The sequence below is a fragment of the Sciurus vulgaris genome (genome assembly GCF_902686455.1).
Source record: "Sciurus vulgaris genome assembly, chromosome: 15".
Lineage (NCBI taxonomy): Eukaryota > Metazoa > Chordata > Mammalia > Rodentia > Sciuridae > Sciurus > Sciurus vulgaris.
This window is the reverse complement of record NC_136476.1, coordinates 27,600,818-27,619,817: the sequence shown is the minus strand read 5'-3', so window position 1 is coordinate 27,619,817 and position 19,000 is coordinate 27,600,818. Positions and strand designations below refer to the sequence as shown.

At 36.4% G+C, this 19,000-nt stretch overlaps 1 protein-coding gene across 3 annotated transcripts in view; it reads left to right on the top strand.

Moving 5' to 3' along the window:
- PTPRD (protein tyrosine phosphatase receptor type D) overlaps window positions 1-19,000 on the top strand; it is a gene marked incomplete at its 5' end in the record, with an annotated part of 242,588 nt that overhangs the window by 43,619 nt on the left and 179,969 nt on the right. Inside the window, 5 exons of one of the 3 annotated variants that reach the window (XM_079112994.1) lie at window positions 7,041-7,229; window positions 9,202-9,219; window positions 10,834-10,944; window positions 14,359-14,628; window positions 17,609-18,190. In XM_079112994.1, coding sequence (XP_078969120.1) covers window positions 7,041-7,229; window positions 9,202-9,219; window positions 10,834-10,944; window positions 14,359-14,628; window positions 17,609-18,190 — 1,170 coding nt within the window. The remainder of the gene's footprint in view (window positions 1-7,040; window positions 7,230-9,201; window positions 9,220-10,833; window positions 10,945-14,358; window positions 14,629-17,608; window positions 18,191-19,000) is intronic. The other 2 variants (XM_079112995.1, XM_079112996.1) reach the window with 2 other exon arrangements.

The window sequence follows — 19,000 nt, the reverse complement described above, 5'->3', positions numbered from 1 at the left end:
GATATATATCCCTTTGCCCAATATTCAGTTTCTAATGGGAAAAAATATTTTTTTTCGAAGAACAAAACCAAAAGAATCTGATTTCTTGGTTTCATCTTCTTAAAAAATCATTTTATTTGAGAAGGACATATAGGCTTCTTAACATGACCAGCTCCCCAAGTTAAATGCTTAGTTCTCCTCCTCTTAATTACTGAAAGAGATGTCTCCCATGACATTTATGAAACCAGTTGGTTTCAGCATTTTTGGTCACTCACAACAGAGCTTTAGTCATTTAAAAATTCATTTGGGGGAGAAATCATCAGATAATATAACTTCTCTTTATTTGTCTTGCGGAATCATCAAGGACTCTGCAATCTCATTCACGGGGGAAACAGGAACCTTCATGAACTTTGAAGAAGTTACTTTTGCATGGACACTGTTCCCTAAATCACTTGTATGTCTAGATATTTCCTACTTTTTTGTGATTTGCATGGACTCTTTTCTCATTTTCATTTTATTGCTGTGGCTCTTGTTGTATCAAGACAGAGTAACATGCCTCTGTTCTACTTAGACCCACTGCTGGACCTCAGCATTGAGTACGTGCATATATGCTAATATTATCCTAGATGCAAGGCTAGTGCCAGGCAGCGCTAGACACACTGAATGTGTTGTCTCATTCAGTCCTCCAGTCTATAAACTGAGTACTATTGTTATTTCCACAGAATCTAATTAGTTTGAAGATACAATGAAATCACAACAACGTAGAGTCTCTAGACTGCTTCATACCCAGTGCCTGGCCCAGTCTGACACTAAGGAATCCTTCAAGAATTATTTGTAGAATGAATGATGCCATCTGTTGACTCTCTAGTAGACTTTTTCTTAAAATTCAAATTATCTTCTATAATAGATACTACAACTTCCATAAATACTTTATAATTATCTTATTTCATAAATATCTTATTTGACCCCTTCATTTGACCTTCTTTAAGACCAACATAAATATAAAATTTTCAAAAAATTTGTATGTCTTCTTAGATGTAAAAACACACCAACTTTAGTACTATTTCTGTAACAGATAAGGATTAAGGTCTAGCACTTTTAAGAAAGTACTCAGCATATTATTATTTCAACATTTCTTGTTTTCTTCTGTTAATAAAAATTTGTCTCCATTCCTCTACCTTTCAAACTAGGGGAGAAGATATAATTTTCATTGTCTGTAAATTGATACCTCAAGTCTTATGATATCTAGTCCCTTAGAAATCTTTGCTCTTGTCCATGAAAGAAGATCCACAGTGTTTGCCTCACGGTGCAACTGGGTGATCCACTTTTTTTGCCATTAATTTGAACACCAAGAATTCCATTCTTCTGTAGATGGAGTAACACTAGAATATAAATTCATATACCCTTTTTTTTGTTTTGTTTTATTGTGTTCACACATTAGGTTTTGTCATGTGGCCCTGGTTTTGATTTGTAGTAACATGCAAGAAGACCCCCTGAAAAATGAAGAATAGAAAGTAAATGACATGCTTCTCATGAAGCAGCTGTGACAAAGTTACAAGAACCACATGCAGTGTACATCTTGAATGATAAAAATTGCTTACTAAATAAAACTAAAGACTATAAAAGTAAAGTCACCAACAACTCTTTTTATGAATTTATAAGCCTAATACCACTTACCCTTGTGTTAAATAAGAAATAGGGGTTTTAAAATAGTTTCTGCTTCTTAATGTACTAGTAGTCAAATAGAAGCTAGATATATAGCCACAAAATTACTAAAGAATGGTGACCCATTAACATGAGTGCCATCAAATAAGCCCATGGGAATTCAGAGATGCCTCATGAATGATCTCTGAAATGGTCATCACCACATCCTAAATGTGTCTCATTCCAGGTATCTATTGAACATGGGGAAGGTAGAGAGGAAATACACAAAGCTCTGGCCTTCCCTGAACTTGTAAGAGTTCATACATATATTGACTATCATAAAATATTTATTGGTAACATCAGTTGGGTAATTTTAAAGAGGAGCCAGTATAAACTGGTACTAAGAAAAGTGATTTCAAGGGACAAATCTGCGTAAAAAAAACAAAGAAAAAGACATTCGTCTTTTCCCTTGGATTCAGATGTTGCTTTATTGTACCATTATTCTTGCCAAATGTTCTGGTATACTTGTCAAATCTTTTGGTAATGCATTTGAGGAAACATACCATTGATTGGCATGATTTTTCCTAGTAAATGTATTGGTGATAAAGCTGATAAATTGGGATTTTTTCCAAGGACCATCACATAGAATCCCTCCTTGAAGATATCCTTAAATCAGTTAGACAAGTGTGGAAAGACCTGGTATGATCTTCAAGAGCCCTGGCAAGATTAGGCAAGAAGATAATTGAGGCTCTCAGAAGGAGTCTGTGGCCTCAACAGGAAATTTAGAGTTTCAAGATTTCCTTTTAAATGTGAGAGGTTCAGTGTTTGTGGATTTGGAGCAAAAATAAAAGCATCATCACTAAAATTGTTTATGGATAAAAAATGAAAGTCTATTAACTGAGCAAATTATGCAAAACCTAGTACTTGATCATTGACAGATATCTGAGGCCTGACTTCCTGCAAAACAGTAACAGACTATTTTTCTCTTAGATACCTTTGAGGTCCTGGGTAGGTAAGGGATTGTTAACAAGTTGAACAGCAATGAAAGTTAATTCTGAATAATGCTGACATTCATGTTTTTCTTTCTTAAATAGAACTGAAAATTTCTTATCAGCCTTTTTCATTAAGACACAAATAGATTAAGAGAATGGGCTATACTTCCTGGTGTATTATAGCTGCCATTGCAAACAAAATATATATGACTCTACAATTCAGTAAGCACAAGTATGTAGTAATCTGCCCTTTAATGGCCTCTCAAAATGACAGACCAAATGGCTTCATGAAGGTCAAGTCTGATTTAAATTGTTGATGAATTAGTAGCTAATTCTGCATGATTGAATATTAATATAGAACCGTGTTAAGTAAGGCACTTTAAAACTTAATGAGCACATTAATGAATAGGACAAAATGTTTTTCTTTTCATCTCATGTAAAAGTTTAAAACTAAAACACTGACAATTTGTTATTTTTTGATAACTGTTGTTTTTCCCTTGTGAAAGTTTATGTGGTTAAGGCATTAAGGGTATTGATTTGATTCCCAAGTTTCTGGTACTACTCATTTGATAAGAATTCAAAATTGACATTATCCAATGGCCAAGCCAGTTTATATAAATCACTAATAATGTAGGGGGTGAAAAAAAGCAATTAACATCTTCTAAACTACACCCACTGAGATAAGCATTCCAATTAGAAATTTCATTATTTCTACAGTTCGTTTTATGTTGAATACTGAGATTTATTGCCAAATACCTGACAGTCAAATTGGAAACAAGCCACAACTGTCAAAGTGTAGCAGCTCTGGCTATTTGAATCTGTTACATTGTGATGTTTCTCATGAAAATTTAATGAAGAATGTGCATTCAAAGAGTTTCTGTGCAAAGTGGGGATGGATGGAATTTAATTACCCTTATTAAAAATAAGAAAAGGATGCTCTTTACATTCTCTGTGTGATTAGTATGCAAGAATGATTATCTTTGTTGTATACTTGTGTGTATGAAAAGAGGCTCTGGAGTGTTCTTTATGAGCCAAAAGGGAAGGAAAGGTCATGCAAATGTATTAGGCTACTTTCTGGAGGGCACAAGTCAGTTTCCTCAGCTCCCGCAAAGGTGAGGACTTCATTTCTTGTGAATGGTTATTAAATCTAGATTTCCTTGGTAGGCGATTTGGTCAGTGGCTCACACTTGCCACCCATCAGCCCTGTGAATGTTGGCTTGGTTCTTCAGAGAGATGAACCATTCAAAGAAAATCAAGGACTAGTAAGGCAATATTCATGGCTGTGAATGAACTAGTAGTTAAATACGAGGGGCAGAAGGTGGTACAGTGCCCCAGGGAATACAAAAATCAGGAATCTGAAGGTGATTTTTTTAAAAAAATTAACCTTCCTATGTTGTTTTTAAAATCGAAAATAACAGTGAGACTTTTTTAGAACCTCATTTCTAGATGATGAAGGCAATATAGTTGACTTTGGAGCACTTGAGGTAAATTATTTTTATCCTTTGAAGCATTTTGTGTCAATAGCTGCCAAGTGCAATGTTTAATAATATAATATGTGTGGTACAGCAGCTATTGATCTTTCTGCTTTTTTTTTTTTGTTCCCAAACAACATTAGAACTGCACTGTAGATGTAAATATATCGGCAGAATTTTTAAAGACATAAAGAACAGACTGATGAAATTCAAGTGGAATAGATGATTAAAATTAGCATAGCCTAATTTGCAAGATACTTCTAATTCCAGTTTCAATTTTTAACTTTCCCTTGAAGACTTAAAAATATCTTGAAATTACACTATTAACCACTGTTTCTGACACTTGTCCACTGTAGACCTCTGTTTGACTAAGAATGTATAAGCTTTTGTATAAACAGAATGTTATGATTTCTTAAAAGTGGCACATCTTTCAACTTAAAAAAATAATTCATTGAAGTTATAATACATACACGCACAAAAATGTATGTGTATGTACACATGTATACACACACACACACACACACACACACACACACACACTTATTTCAAGTTCCAGGCCCTAAGTAACTGGTCTGAGGGAAAATTTAGATGTCAAATTCTACTTGCCACAGATCCTTTTGATCTTGCACAGATTAATAGAAGATATATAACCTCCATACTGTTGAGCAAAAGGGCCAGAGTCTCTGCTTGGACTTACTAGCCTATCAGTTTTCTCTTAAAACTTAGAACTGTTCACTGAACTTTGCTTTTCTTGAGCTCTTTCTTTTTTGGTAAAGAAGGTCAAGATACAGAATCTGTCCAATCTTGATTATGCTTCTGGTCACCTCTTTACCAGAAGTTCTGTATAGTAGGAAAAATTTGCCCACAATCATTTTGATATGTTCACACTTACGCTTGAAAATCACTGGAGTTTATCTTAAAATCTGGGAATCCATACTAGCATGAGGGCAGGGCATTAGAATGCAGATGAGACATGAAAGAACTCATGGTCTGGAGGGATAAACGGATGTAATTGATAAGTACAAGACAGTGGATTTAGGAACCCACTGCTGTATATCTCTGACAAGGAGATGATCAACTCTGTGGGAGTTTGGAAAAGGTTTACAATGAAAGTTATTTCATCTGGCTTTCTGGAGGCACGGAGTTACTCAACAGACATGATTTTTCTGGGGAATGGTGAGAATCTCTATGTAGACATAAGTTTCCTGTGGAGGAAGTGATCTATGAAAGGCTAATAAAAGTGGGACTTGATTTAACAAAGGAGTTTGTTAGCCAGCTTTCAGAGGTTGAATTTTCTCTGTAGACTATAAAGAGAGTCAGGAGAGCACCAGGGCTGACTGACAGCACAGTGGAGGTACCACAATTGAGCTTCTGCACTAGGAATTGTAACTAAACCTCAGTATGATTCACAGAGCCAACCATGGATTTGTTACTCATGATGGAGCTTGTAGGTGATATCCAAGGAGAAGGTAATTGCCCACATCTGAAGATTTGCAGTGCTCTGCTCAATGGAGTTGATATTTTGAGTCATTTTCAAATTGGTGGCACATGAAAATTCACTGGTGGTTCCAAGGGTATAAGGGCCTGTTATTAATCACCAGACCCAACTGGAAGGAAAAATGTTTTTCTAATGGTCTTCAAACAAATGGCCTGCATTCTACTTTGGATAATCTTCACCATTGATAAAATTCCTTCAATACCTTTCTAATCCTGCCTGGATGAGCTGGCAATGTAGATTATCAGTGTGAAGCACAATCGAGGGATTTAAGTAGATTTAATTTCTCAACAGAAATCTGGAGCAATTTGATGTGGGTATGAAGAAGTCAACTGTGGATCAGTTGGAAATTCAAAGTTTAGGAATTTCAAGTTTTGAATTACTGAAAATGGTACAGATTTTAGAGATAGAGGAAACTGTTCTCTTTCCATAGGACATATTTGCTTTTGTGTCATTATTGGGGAGTTAATTTGTTCTTTGGTTAATCCCTTATAGACAATTTTCTGATAAATTGAAACTCCCTACAAATAAATTCATTTGTATTTCACCTGTGATTGTATGAGTATTATATACATCGTGTCTTAGTATCTGAAAGGGATCCATTCCAGAACACACACATGCACACACCCAACAATCCTAAAATCGGTGGATGCTCAAGTCCCTTGTATGATGTGGTATAGTATTTGCATATAATCTTGCACAACCTTGTGTGTACTTTATTATTTCTAGGTTACTTGTACTATATAATACAATGTAAATGCTATGTAAATAATTATTATACTGCATTGTTTGGGGAATAATAATAAGAAAAATGTCTGTACATGTTTAGTACAGTTTATTTCCAGATGCTTTCAATCCTCAACTGGTTTAATACTTGAAACATTTAAGTGTGGAACTAGTGGATTCAGAGGATCAAGTGTGTGTAGTTTTACTTACGTTATAAGAGAAACAAATCATCTTGGTATACAGACAGCTTAACTTAGCTCCCAGCTAACCTGCTTGTTAGCAGGGGGCACATGCTTCTATTTACTTCCCATCCTAGCCCATGCTTTCCTCTCAGTGAAAACATTCCTGTCTTTCTAAAATTCCTTGTTCGTTTTTGCAACTCAGTCAACCTGACTTTTTCCTCAAGGACTATTGCAAATCAGAGATTGCACTTGGTACTCATTGACCACCTCAGGCGCTAATACTGCAGTTACTTTCTGTCTGTGCTCCTAGAGAACTCACTTTCATCTGTATCACAGAGGTCTGAGCTCTGTGTGTGTGTTGGCCTTTCATATAGTGTACTCTGCTGGTCTGGAACAGAGGTGATCACTGAGTCCTCACATAATGGTGCTTGGTTTGTATTAGGTTCTCAACACATGGCTGACTAATATAAAAAGGGAGATTTGTGGGCAATATTGAATTCCTGGCATTTGACTTCTTAACACAGTGTTTGCATTACTTTTTGTCTTACAGAGGATCAAATTCCCAGGGGCTTCCCTACTATTGACATGGGCCCGCAGTTGAAGGTGGTGGAGCGTACACGCACTGCCACCATGCTCTGTGCAGCCAGTGGTAATCCGGATCCAGAAATCACTTGGTTCAAAGATTTCTTACCTGTCGACACAAGCAACAACAATGGTCGTATTAAGCAGTTACGATCAGGTAGGGTCTTGTTACTGTTTCTACTAACTCCTAGATAATTTTTTTAAAAAAATCTTTCTCTCTCTTTATTTTATTTATTTTTATTTTATTTATTTATTTTTTAATTTTGAGGTATTGATTTTTCTCCCTCTTTTCTTTCTCTGTTATTTAATATGTTGTCCATGTGTGTGATGTCATGGCCTGTTTCAGAGTCTGTCTTTCTTCTCTCTGTTTTGCAGCTTCTGTTTAATCCACATTGCTCACTGCTGTGACTGTATTTTTGATAATTTTTTTAATTTACTGCTTTTCTGCAGTATTTGATGGATCCATTTTCTCCTCTTTCTTCTTTCTCTGTTTTCTTTTGAAACAAATTTATTTCAACATTGGACTTCATTCAGAGCTTGCAAGGAGTTCCATGGTTATAGCCATTAAAAAACAAATGTTCATATAAACCCTAAAATGATTCAATTTTATTAAAGTGTATTTTCTGCTGTTACACTTGAACTCACCCAAGTACCAAAGTTTAGTAAGTTTGGGCACATCTGCTTTCTTTTCACTAATACATAAATCACAGAGACGGTCTCTTATGAGTAACCAGCTGATTTTTTTTTTTTTTTTTTTTTTTTTTTTTTAACAAAGTCCTTTTTCAAAGTACCGATGAGAGGAGGGGATTTTTCTTGATACTTGATCACTGTGAGCGAGCATTTTCTACACATTAGCCACAGTAGTGTGGCGCCCACACTCAAGGTTTTCGAACCCTCCAGGGACTGGATCTACAGAAGCCTGCTTTTGGTGTAGACTCCAGCTTTTACTGTTTTCTCTCTCTCTCCTTATCCTTTTCTCCCCTTCCCATTCGCATCCAAGTTTATTCCTTTTGCTCTCTGTAGATGAAAAGTAGAGGTAATTCTGAATTGTAAGTTTTAGAGGCTGTCCCTAGGTAATTTCATGGGGCATATATTAATAAGCTGTTTACTTTGACATTGGTAGTATATGGATATAGAGTTCTAAGTTGTTTAACTGCCTGTCTTCCCCAGAATTCTCAGCTTTTGACCTGTCCTGTGATGTTAAAGCGTCTTGTTAACTGCCTCTTTTGCTTGTTGTCAGCAGAATGTGTAGATTAGCATTCTGTTATTGTAAATAAAGAATTAATTATTCACATGTAACATAGATGATATAGTATAATAAGCTTTAACTCTGAAAAATTTGTACCAAAATATAAGGAATATAATAATATTTTTATGCTGTCTTTCTTCTCTCCGTATTTAAATCTCCAGAATCCATTGGTAAGTGCTTAGTTCTGAAGCGCACTTCACCCCCACTAATTTCCATATTCAGAATATTATTATTATTAATAATAAAATGCATGGCATGCATTTTACTAACTGTCAGTGTAGACACCAAATCTCCATAGTGGCGCGCACACGCACACCTCCACAGAGGCCGTTATTGTAAGAACACTGTATAGAAAAATAAATAGTACACAAATAGTTTATATCACACAAATGCAGCAAGTAAGTAGTATAAAGATAGCCCATCAACAGTGTTTGTTTCTAGTTAGTCTTTAGTATTTCCTATAACAGTATATATATATGCATATTTATATATATACTTAAATAGCTTAGTCAGTATGTACCTAAACTATGTCTTTAAAAAATATTGTGTAGTTCTTTTTATTTTTTTAAAAGGATATGAGGCATATGAGATACAGTTCTAACCCTATGTGACCCCAGACCTAAGAACTCAGTTGTTCTCTGAGAAAGGCAATGCTGCCTATTATGGTCTTTGCCCTCTGTGGTATAATGCAACTTGCTTTTATGATCTAATAATACTATCTAATATATTCCTGTTTTACCAGTATAGTAATTCAAGTTTCTTTTAAGACCTTATTTAATTCTGTAAATCTAATTTAATTCTTCTCCCCAGCCCTAGCCTCCTTCTTCTCGTACTAATGCTTCTTCTTTCTAATCTATTTGCATTCATATTATCCACCCAGGTGGTACACCAATAAGAGGTAAGAGTGCTGAACTAACGTTCACAGAATGATCTTACTCATTCTTTCTGTCCTTTCATCCCTCTCATCTTTGTCTGGTTTCCAAAGTCATTCCAAAAATGTGCATCAACTTAATTTTTTCCTTTGTACTGTTTGGTTATGATTCGTGACTCTCATATTGTGAGCTCTCCTTTTCCTTTTCCTTTTTCTCTTTGTTTTGTTCATTTCTTTCTTTATGAAAATGATTATTTAAGTTGTGATATGCTTCAAAGAAAGCATATCCAGGTCTTTAGACCACTGACCAGTCACAGCGTACCATCTGTCCCTCTTTTTTTCCTTTTCTTCTTCTTCCTTTTTCCTTTTTCTCTTTTTTTATTTTTTTTCCTTTTTTTTTTTCTTCTTTTTCCTTTTTTTTTGTCCAACTGGAGAAAAAAAAAGATAATTTTTTTCTTCCTTAGCTGTTCTTGTTCTGGACCAAAGCCAAGGTGGTCTGGAGAACAGTGGCAGACATGCAGAAGACAGCCTGGACCATCTGCTTTTTGTCTTTATCTTTCAAAAGGTTTTTGCTTTTGTTCTTCAATTCTTTTTTCTCTTAATGTCTTTAAAGTCAAAGAATGACTCCCCCTTCCACCTGCTCCCACCCGCCTCCAGTCTGACAGCAATGCTTTTTTCCCCACTTCTTTTTTTCTTGGATTACTCGTCTCTGGATTTTTGGATCTTCTGTCCTTCAGGCCATGGAAACAAGGTGCTCAGTATTCTTGGTGGTATGTGGTATTGCTGGTTTTTCATACTTTGACTCAGTGTTCATTTCTTTTGTAATTCTTGTTTTATATTTTTCTTGGGGCTTTGTGACACCACACTGCTAATCCCACTGGTGGATTTTGATGGGTGTCTTAGGGGATCCGTCTCGAGGTCCTCAAGCAGTGATTGGTTGGCTCTTCCTGGCTGGCCTGGGCCGTGCTTTTGAACTTTTTAAAAATCTTCTAATGCAACTGCTCTTTGTTTTTCAGCAAATGTTAAAAAAAAAAAAAAATGATTGTAAGTCGTGGCAAACTGTCTTTCTTTTCTTCAAAATCTGCATGTCTTAAGGGAGTTTTGTTTCTTTAAGTATTATTTTGATAATTGATAATGACTAATTTTAATTTTTCACTTTGTGCAGCCTTTTGTACTCGCTGGCGTATTTTTGGCTTTCTTCGGCAGAAGACTTTCTTGAAAACCCAGCCTGGTTTTTTTTTGAGCGTGCCTATCTTTTGCGCCACTTTTGATACCAAAATGAAACAAAACAAAACCAAAATTAATCTTTGTTTTATTTAAAAGCCATACTTCCTTGAAGCAGTCTCACTCATCTTCATTTTATTAGTCTAGGAGATAAGAGTGTTAATTATGACTAGAAGTCTTGCTTGGGAAAAAAAAGATATTGTTTTCTTATGCTAGCATTGATGATGTAAAAAAATAATCTCTATATGTTTTTCTCATCGCATCATTTTCTGTCTGTGCACCTTAGCAAGAGATTGAATCGACGTTGAGCGGACCTTCGCTTTGCAGGGCTTTTCATGTTGTTAAGAGGTTTAGCTTTCTGAACTGAGAAAGCTTGCTCTGACCATCTCTTTGGCAATATATTTTATATCCACACAGGAGCCCTTCAGATCGAACAGAGTGAAGAATCTGACCAAGGAAAATATGAGTGTGTTGCCACCAACAGCGCGGGCACTCGCTATTCTGCCCCTGCCAATTTATATGTCAGAGGTAGGAATGCCACAACCCTGGTGTGGCTTCTTCCTTCAGGCTCAGGGGGACTTGAGATGCCCATGGGGGTTTGTGTTATTCTGTCAGTATGTAACAAGCTGATTTGGTAATGGTTATGGTAGCCGAAGCATTTTAGTAGATAGAGAATTAAAAACTTGCAATATGTTGATTGTTAAAAAAATGAGAACTCTTGAGTATAATCTATCCTGAGGCTTGAAGTTTGTAAGTATATTTTGCATTTTTACATTTGATTCTATTTTTAACCTCATCGATTGAACTGTGCTTGGCATTTGTTTGAGGTTTTCTCCTTTTTCTTCTCCTTTTTTTCTGTTGTTTCTCTTCTGTTTCCTTACCAAACCTTGAAATAATTGCTCGGTGTGCTACTAATCAGTTCAGTGGGTAACTGCAAGCATAGAGGTGTTTATGTCTTCATGACCTCTGCTACCGAGCTGTGAGGATGAAGCTAACAACTTTAAAAAAATGTTGCTACGTGCAAGTAGAACAAATTGTATTCCTTCTTTTTATAGTGTCTCAATTGTAAACACGTAGCATCTATCTGTGCCTGCATGTGTGTAGGCACATGTATATACACATGGTTGTTTAAATTATTAATACTTATTAAAAAATTCAGTCTTCTGATTACCACGGAACACCAATTTAAAAAAAAATAATATTGGTTGGACTTGAAACAAGAATGAATTATGGGGATACATTTGTAATTTTTCATATACTAATAGAAATGATTGAAGTTTGAGCTCTTAAAAAGAAGTGCTGCTTCCCAGGAGTTCTCAAAGCCAGTTCCTGTAGTTTTTTGTTCACCTGAAACCTCTGATTCCTGGACTACATTCCTCAGTAGCCACAAAAGGCACGGGTGGGGGTGGGAATGGAGGAGCGACTGCAAGGACTTTGCTACTGTAGAATGGGGATCCCTGAAGGAAATACCTAGCTTGATTTGAAATTTTGTTAGAGGTAATTTTGTTGTCCTGGGATGTTTTTCTCTTCCTTTCTCTGGAGTCTGGGGTGGGGGAATATGAAGAAAACTGTTTCTTCTGTAAATTCTTTGAAAGCCCTTTGACCCCTTTTCTCACAATGGTGACCTCCTTTACTGCATGAGGCATGTGTACCTTCTTCCGTGGAAAATTTCAAAATGATGCTAGCTATTGTTTCTAATACTGTGTTAGTCCATGAGGTATTGCTAACTTTTCCAGCTGAGGTAGGAAGGATGAACTAGAGCAAATAAAGATGTTCAAGTAGCAGTTGAAAGCCTTGATATGGCCTTTTTACTCTCTCTGTGTTTCCCTTGTTTTTCTCCTTTCCTCATTTCATTGTGTTCTGCATCAAACCCCCTACATCCCTCAGAGCTGCGAGAAGGTTGGTGTGTTTTTTACTTTTTACCCACCTTACAAAACTATTAATTAAACCAATAACAAAGAATACAAATGAAATGAATGTAGCTGCATTGTGGTCTTCTTTTGGTTAATGGTATATTTTAGCAGAGAAATGCTTTCTGGCCATGGCTTCCGTTGCTTGCTGGTGGCGTCTGTGGTGCATGACGGGAGAGAATGTGCCTGGGTGCATGGTAACTGGTAACACTTAACTTTCTAAGGTCCAGTGAACGTGGTCAGTGTTCCTGCTTTCCTTCCTCCTCCACGCTTCCCGTCTCCCTCTCCACCTTTAATTTCTGTCTTCTAAGGATGCCTGCTGCCCAAAGAATGACTTTTGACAATTGCTCCCCTAATCCCAAGCATGAAGACTAAACTCTGCTCCTTTTTCTTGATATGCTCTTTAATACCTCAGAGTCGACACTGGCTCCTGCTTGCTTTGGGTAACCTCTTGTGAATTGGCTGCAGGAGGCATGCTTAACTCTCCCCTCTTCTCCCCCAACTGTCATTCACCCACGAGGCCATTGCAGCGAGCCCACTCAAGTCAATGGAGGTTTATCTCAACCTTAAGTGTAGCCAAAGGTTTTCAGACAGAATCACATAGCTTCTTCTTGGAGTTATGAGGTGGTTTTTCAGTCTTTTTATAACTTTGAAAAATTAGTTTCTTATCTGTATTTAAGGTATGCTCCTAAAGATTACCCTCTTGATCTAAAATTCTCATGGTATAATGTTCTGCTCGTAAAAACCCAAGAGGAAACCATTTCTCTCTCACCCTCTCCTCTTACCACGTTCAAAACACATGTATTTAAACACACATAAATGTGCAGATTATCTGAAGCAGGAACACTGAACTGTAATTGCTTGGTAATTTCTTCTGTTATGTTGCTTTAATATAACCACTTCTCTTAATGTCATGTCCCACTGTGTGTTTGAGATCTGATGTCCCTCAGTTTGAATGTAGCCATAGAAAGCCTCTTAGGAGATTGTGTGGTCATTGGTGTTGTCTTACCTTAGATAAGAACTGAATGGAATCCTGAATGCAAAATACCCAGCTCCCATTCTGAATTTGCAGTTTTTACCTTTAGCAACCTCAGCTTAACCTAATATCTTCCAACTTTCAAACCTCTCATCCCCCAAGTCCCCATCCCAACACTATTCCTTCTCCTGTTGCGTAGTTTTGTTTCCCTGTTATTTCTTCTGTTGTCATTGTCACCTTGGATTCCAGCAATTCTCCCATTATCCTAGCACGGGCCTTGAGATCCCATCTTACGCATGCCTTGCATGACTCAGTCCAGTATCTCTACTGGTGTTTGCCTGTTTCCTCGTGTGTGTGTGTGTGTGTGTGTGTGTGTGTGTGTGTGTGCGCGCGCGCGCGCACGTGTGTGTGCATATACATATATATATATATATATATATACACACATATATGTATATTTTTGTGTTCGTTCTACTGTTAGTGTAAGGTTTTGAGGCTGCATCCACTCTGAATCTGAAAGCAAATAAATTATACTTTCAGTGTATTCTAGGAGATATTTTCTAGGGCTGGGATGTGACAGTGTGGTCCCACACATACATTCACATCAACTGGAAGTGCACAGTGCTGAAGTTGGCTTTGGTTGTCAACTCACACATGCTGATGATCTTCCAGTCCCCTTTTCTACATATACATGCATGCATATAACCAATTTTATACGCATGAATGTATATGTTTCTGTGTTTATCTTATGCATGATATTTGTGTATTGTTAGTTTGTAGATAGTTTTTTGTGGGGCCCTTGTAGGTCTGAATCAACTCTTTCGTATGAATGTGTCTAAGTTACCAATGATTAAACTAAATAAATTCTTCTGTGCATACACACACCATACTTGTATGGTCTGTATTATCCACAGCTTTTCTTTGTTTTGTTTTTGAACAGTCCATGATATGTTTCAGTTGTTTAACTGTGTCTGTACTTGTGCATGTGATGTGTTTAGCAAGCCGCTTTCTTCTTGCCTTGTATATGTTATCATCTTCCCTTGTGTTTTATTCCAGTTCGCCGTGTCCCACCAAGATTCTCTATCCCACCCACTAATCATGAAATCATGCCAGGTGGAAGTGTTAATATCACCTGTGTGGCAGTGGGGTCACCAATGCCTTATGTGAAGTGGATGTTGGGGGCAGAAGATCTGACACCTGAAGATGATATGCCAATAGGAAGAAATGTCCTAGAACTGAATGATGTTAGACAGTCAGCAAATTATACCTGTGTCGCCATGTCCACACTAGGTGTCATTGAAGCAATAGCACAGATCACTGTTAAAGGTATGCTCAATGGGTCATGCTTTGAAAATCTGGGTATACTCAAGGTACCTGACAAATGTCCTTAGGAAATCTGTTTTCCAGAATTATGCATTGAATCAATTCATTTCTGTTTCAAATGTATGTAATCCATATATAGGTAAGGAAATGTATATAATAAATGTATATAATACATATATAGGAAAGCAAATTCTTCCTTAAAATATTGACTGTCTGAGTAGGAATAATTGTCAAAATATTCAGCAATAGGCAGCCCCAGGCACTATCCTGGCAGAGTTAGGAATTCTAGACCTGGTTGATCATCATGGTAAGACCAGTTGCTACCAGCTTCATACTACTCTAGAGATTTGATAGGAGTCCCAGGAAGAATCCAGATGAGTATTGATAAATGTTTAAAGTCTGTGAACATAAAGGAGAAAAAGAAAAAGAGCATTGAAATTAACACAATCTAATAATCAGTGCTGTAAGTTTTTGATGAACCATAGCACAAAAAATCGAATGCAAATAGCATTATCATCTGTTTTACTTTTATCCTTCCAGTTGCATAGATGAGTGCTCTGAAATGTTTATTCTTGAAATAAATGCACTAAATACACCCAAAGCACTATATTCTATGACTATGTTGAATTAAAAAAAAATCGAATGTGTGGGAGTGTAAGTTGTTGTCTCAAAAACTTGGAAATGGGTCATACTGAGGGTGACTTGTTTCCTGCAAATGTCTAGAATTATTGCAAAATGAGCACAAATTATCTTCCCTTTCTTTAAAGTACAATTTTAGAAAATGCAACACACATTAAATTGGTGTCATTATCTCCAATTGAAAATATATATATATTTATATCAGATAAATATATATATATATATATATATCAGATGCGTACCATGTAAAATCACTACTGTGATGTAATAGCAGAAGTGCACATTATCAACATTCATCATTAGTTTTTGGTACCGGGAGTCAAACCCAGGGCATTTTAACACTGAGCTATATGCCCAGCCCTTTTTAAAATTTTTCTGTTTTTTAATTTTTATTTTTAGGGTCTTAATAAGATGCTGAGGTTGGCATTGAACTTGTGATCCTCCTGTCTCACCCTCTGAGTTGCTAGAATGAATAGGCATGCACTACCTCGTCCAGCTATTTATTGTCATCTTAAAATAATGTACCACATGTCCTTATTACTTATCTTACATTATAGACACAAAACAATAAACAACACTTAGAAAAAATAGCATCAGTTAATATTAGTAAATATGAGTTTAAACAGTGATATACTTATTTGCCTTGAAATTTCAGAAAGATAAACAGGAAATCTCAATTACCTAGTTCTTTAACAAAATGTCAGGCCAGACAGAATATTTGAAGAAATATCTCTTTATTATTTTTTTAGAAAATTCCTGTGGCCAAATATTATCATTCTATAGTTCTTAGAGTAATATGCAAATATTAAATCACGTCTCTTCATAATAACCATTTAATTTTAAATATTTGAAGGTTTGCTGAACACCTTAAAGAGTACAAAAGCAGAATTCACAGTACACTAATATCTTGTCTACTTTTTTTTTTCCCCCTGACTCAGCCAATTCCCTACCCATTCTACCTCAAAAATAAATAATGCCTAAGGTTGAATCTTGAAGATCAAATAATGAATAAACCAAAATGAAAAAAAGGAGTGTGAAGATAGGAGAATGAGTACTGACTCATTCGTCAGACACTTGACAATTCTCACTTAAGACCCAACTCTGTATGGGGCAGTCTTCTGGGTATTGTGAATGCAGCAGGAAGTTCATAGTACAAACCGGTTGCTCTGGGAAAGCATCCTCCGCAGGGGTGTTGCGAGACCGACACAATGACCTGCTTATATGAATGTTACCTTCCTGGTTTTCTCTTAAAAAAAAAAAAAAAAAAAAAACCTGCTAGTTGAATTCCCCTTTTACAATGGTGGTCTACAGTAAGGCACTTAAATAGAAGGCTACCGGTATAGATGGTTTATATTCTTAAAAAGGAGCATTTTGAGTTGGGTTCTGTTAAAATGAAAAAATTGGATCTCTTAAAAGATGGATTCAAATGCAAGTGTTTGTCAGGTAGCTCTTGTTTCAGATGCATATAATGTGGAACAAATAATTTTTATTAAGTAGAATATAGAATTATTTTATTGACAAGAACATGCTTTAGAAAGTGATTTGTAAATGTCTTAATTTAGTTCCTTCAACATTTTTACAAATTATGAAAAAACATTTATTTGAAATTGCTGTTCTTTTTAATCTCTATTTTTTTTTTTTTTCTTTTCTCTTTTTGGGTAGTGCTGGGAATTGAACCCAAGACTCCATGAATGCCAGAGAAAGACTTAACTCTAACCCTACCTCAAAATTCTTGGTTAGATCATTTATAAGACAATTTTCATAATGTTCCCTATGCCCTATGTTTGTAAAAGAATATGGGAACTTTTCTTTCATAGCAATTTTATTTCAGTATATTCTATCTTTTGTTCTTTTTCCATATTGATAGATAGTTATATCGTTTATTTGTTGAAGCAGGGGAAACTAGATAGTCAAGCTTTTGGAATAAAAATAGTAATACCTGCATTTATGTTCTTTTGATTATTATCATATTAGCTCATTAATCTTCACAGCAAACCCGTGAAATACTCACCTGTTCTATATAACTCCAGGAATGCAGTTTTTCCTGTTTTTCACATGGGAAAACCAAATCAAGGAGAGGTTAAGGAGTATAACCAGGATCATTTGGCAAATAATGCTGGATTTGGATACAAACTCCAAAATATACTATCAGACCCTTCTAGTGAAATGGGATTTGTGTCACCTGTGTGTGTTTTATTGTACTTCTGGATCACTTAGTAACTAATTTCATCTAATTAAATCCTTAGTAGAGATATGTAGTTCTATCATTGCAATAACTAAGTTTGTTGATTTGTGCAACATTGTGGAGAAGTTGGGTAGTCACTGTGTTTTTTCTCCACCCAAGCCTTACCCAAACCTCCAGGAACTCCAGTAGTGACAGAGAGCACAGCCACAAGCATCACATTGACATGGGACTCTGGGAACCCTGAGCCTGTCTCTTACTACATAATTCAGCATAAACCTAAAAATTCTGAGGAACCTTACAAAGAAATTGATGGGGTAGCAACCACACGCTACAGTGTTGCTGGACTAAGCCCCTACTCGGATTATGAATTCAGGGTTGTTGCTGTCAATAATATTGGGCGTGGACCTCCCAGTGAGCCTGTGCTAACACAGACCTCAGAGCAAGCACCATCCAGTGCCCCAAGGGATGTCCAGGCACGGATGTTGAGCTCAACCACCATTTTGGTGCAGTGGAAGGAACCTGAAGAGCCGAATGGACAGATCCAAGGGTACAGAGTTTATTACACAATGGATCCTACTCAGCATGTCAACAACTGGATGAAACATAATGTAGCTGACAGCCAAATCACTACTATTGGCAACTTAGTGCCCCAGAAAACATACTCTGTCAAAGTCCTGGCTTTTACCTCAATTGGAGATGGTCCTCTTTCAAGTGACATACAAGTCATCACTCAAACAGGAGGTAAGTAAGGGTCAGGCTGGGAAGTAGGGCGGGAAGGAGGAGATAGGGGTGGGAAGGTCACAAACACAATATAAATTTTAATTTTTGAAAGTCAGGGCTTCAGATTGAGAGATTGTGATAAGATGTCTGAAAAGGAATAGGCAGAGACATCTGAAAAACCAAATAACCATGTTAGGTAGAGGTATGTTTTTAGGATCATTTCTTTTTCATTTGTATGAGAATGAGTTGAAGATTTTTCTGCATGAGATGATGAATGCCCCCTTCTTGCATCAATTTGAGACTAAAAAACTTTGCTACTTTGTACCAGTGCCTCTGATAGAATGGTTTCAAGAAATTACTTAATTTATATAAGATTGGTTGATTTGAGATAAACTTTAGAACTAAAACTGCCAGAGACCTCAGATATTGCTTACCAGGAAGCTCTTTGCTTTATAAAAATCAATATTGTCTGGAATGGCCTAATTTTTTTTTTTTTTTTTTTTTTTTTTTTTTTTTTTTTTGTGGGGTGGGTAGGGATGGGCTCTGATGGATGAAAAAAAAAAACAATTGAATTGGCAGAATCTCAGATCAAATTTCTGGGGCCTTATTCACCCATTTTATGAGGTGCTAGAGCAGATGCCAAACTACTTTATGGAGAAAAACTTGGCCTTACCAGTGGTTTTACTTTCCTAAGAGGATATCAAACCTCTGATATTTGGCTTCAAGTGATCAGTTTTGCCTTGGGTTGGGGATATAAAATACCTTTCTTCTGAAGCTTGTTCTTTAGCATCAGATACCTGCTCATTTGACTTCTTATTGTGTTGGCACCTT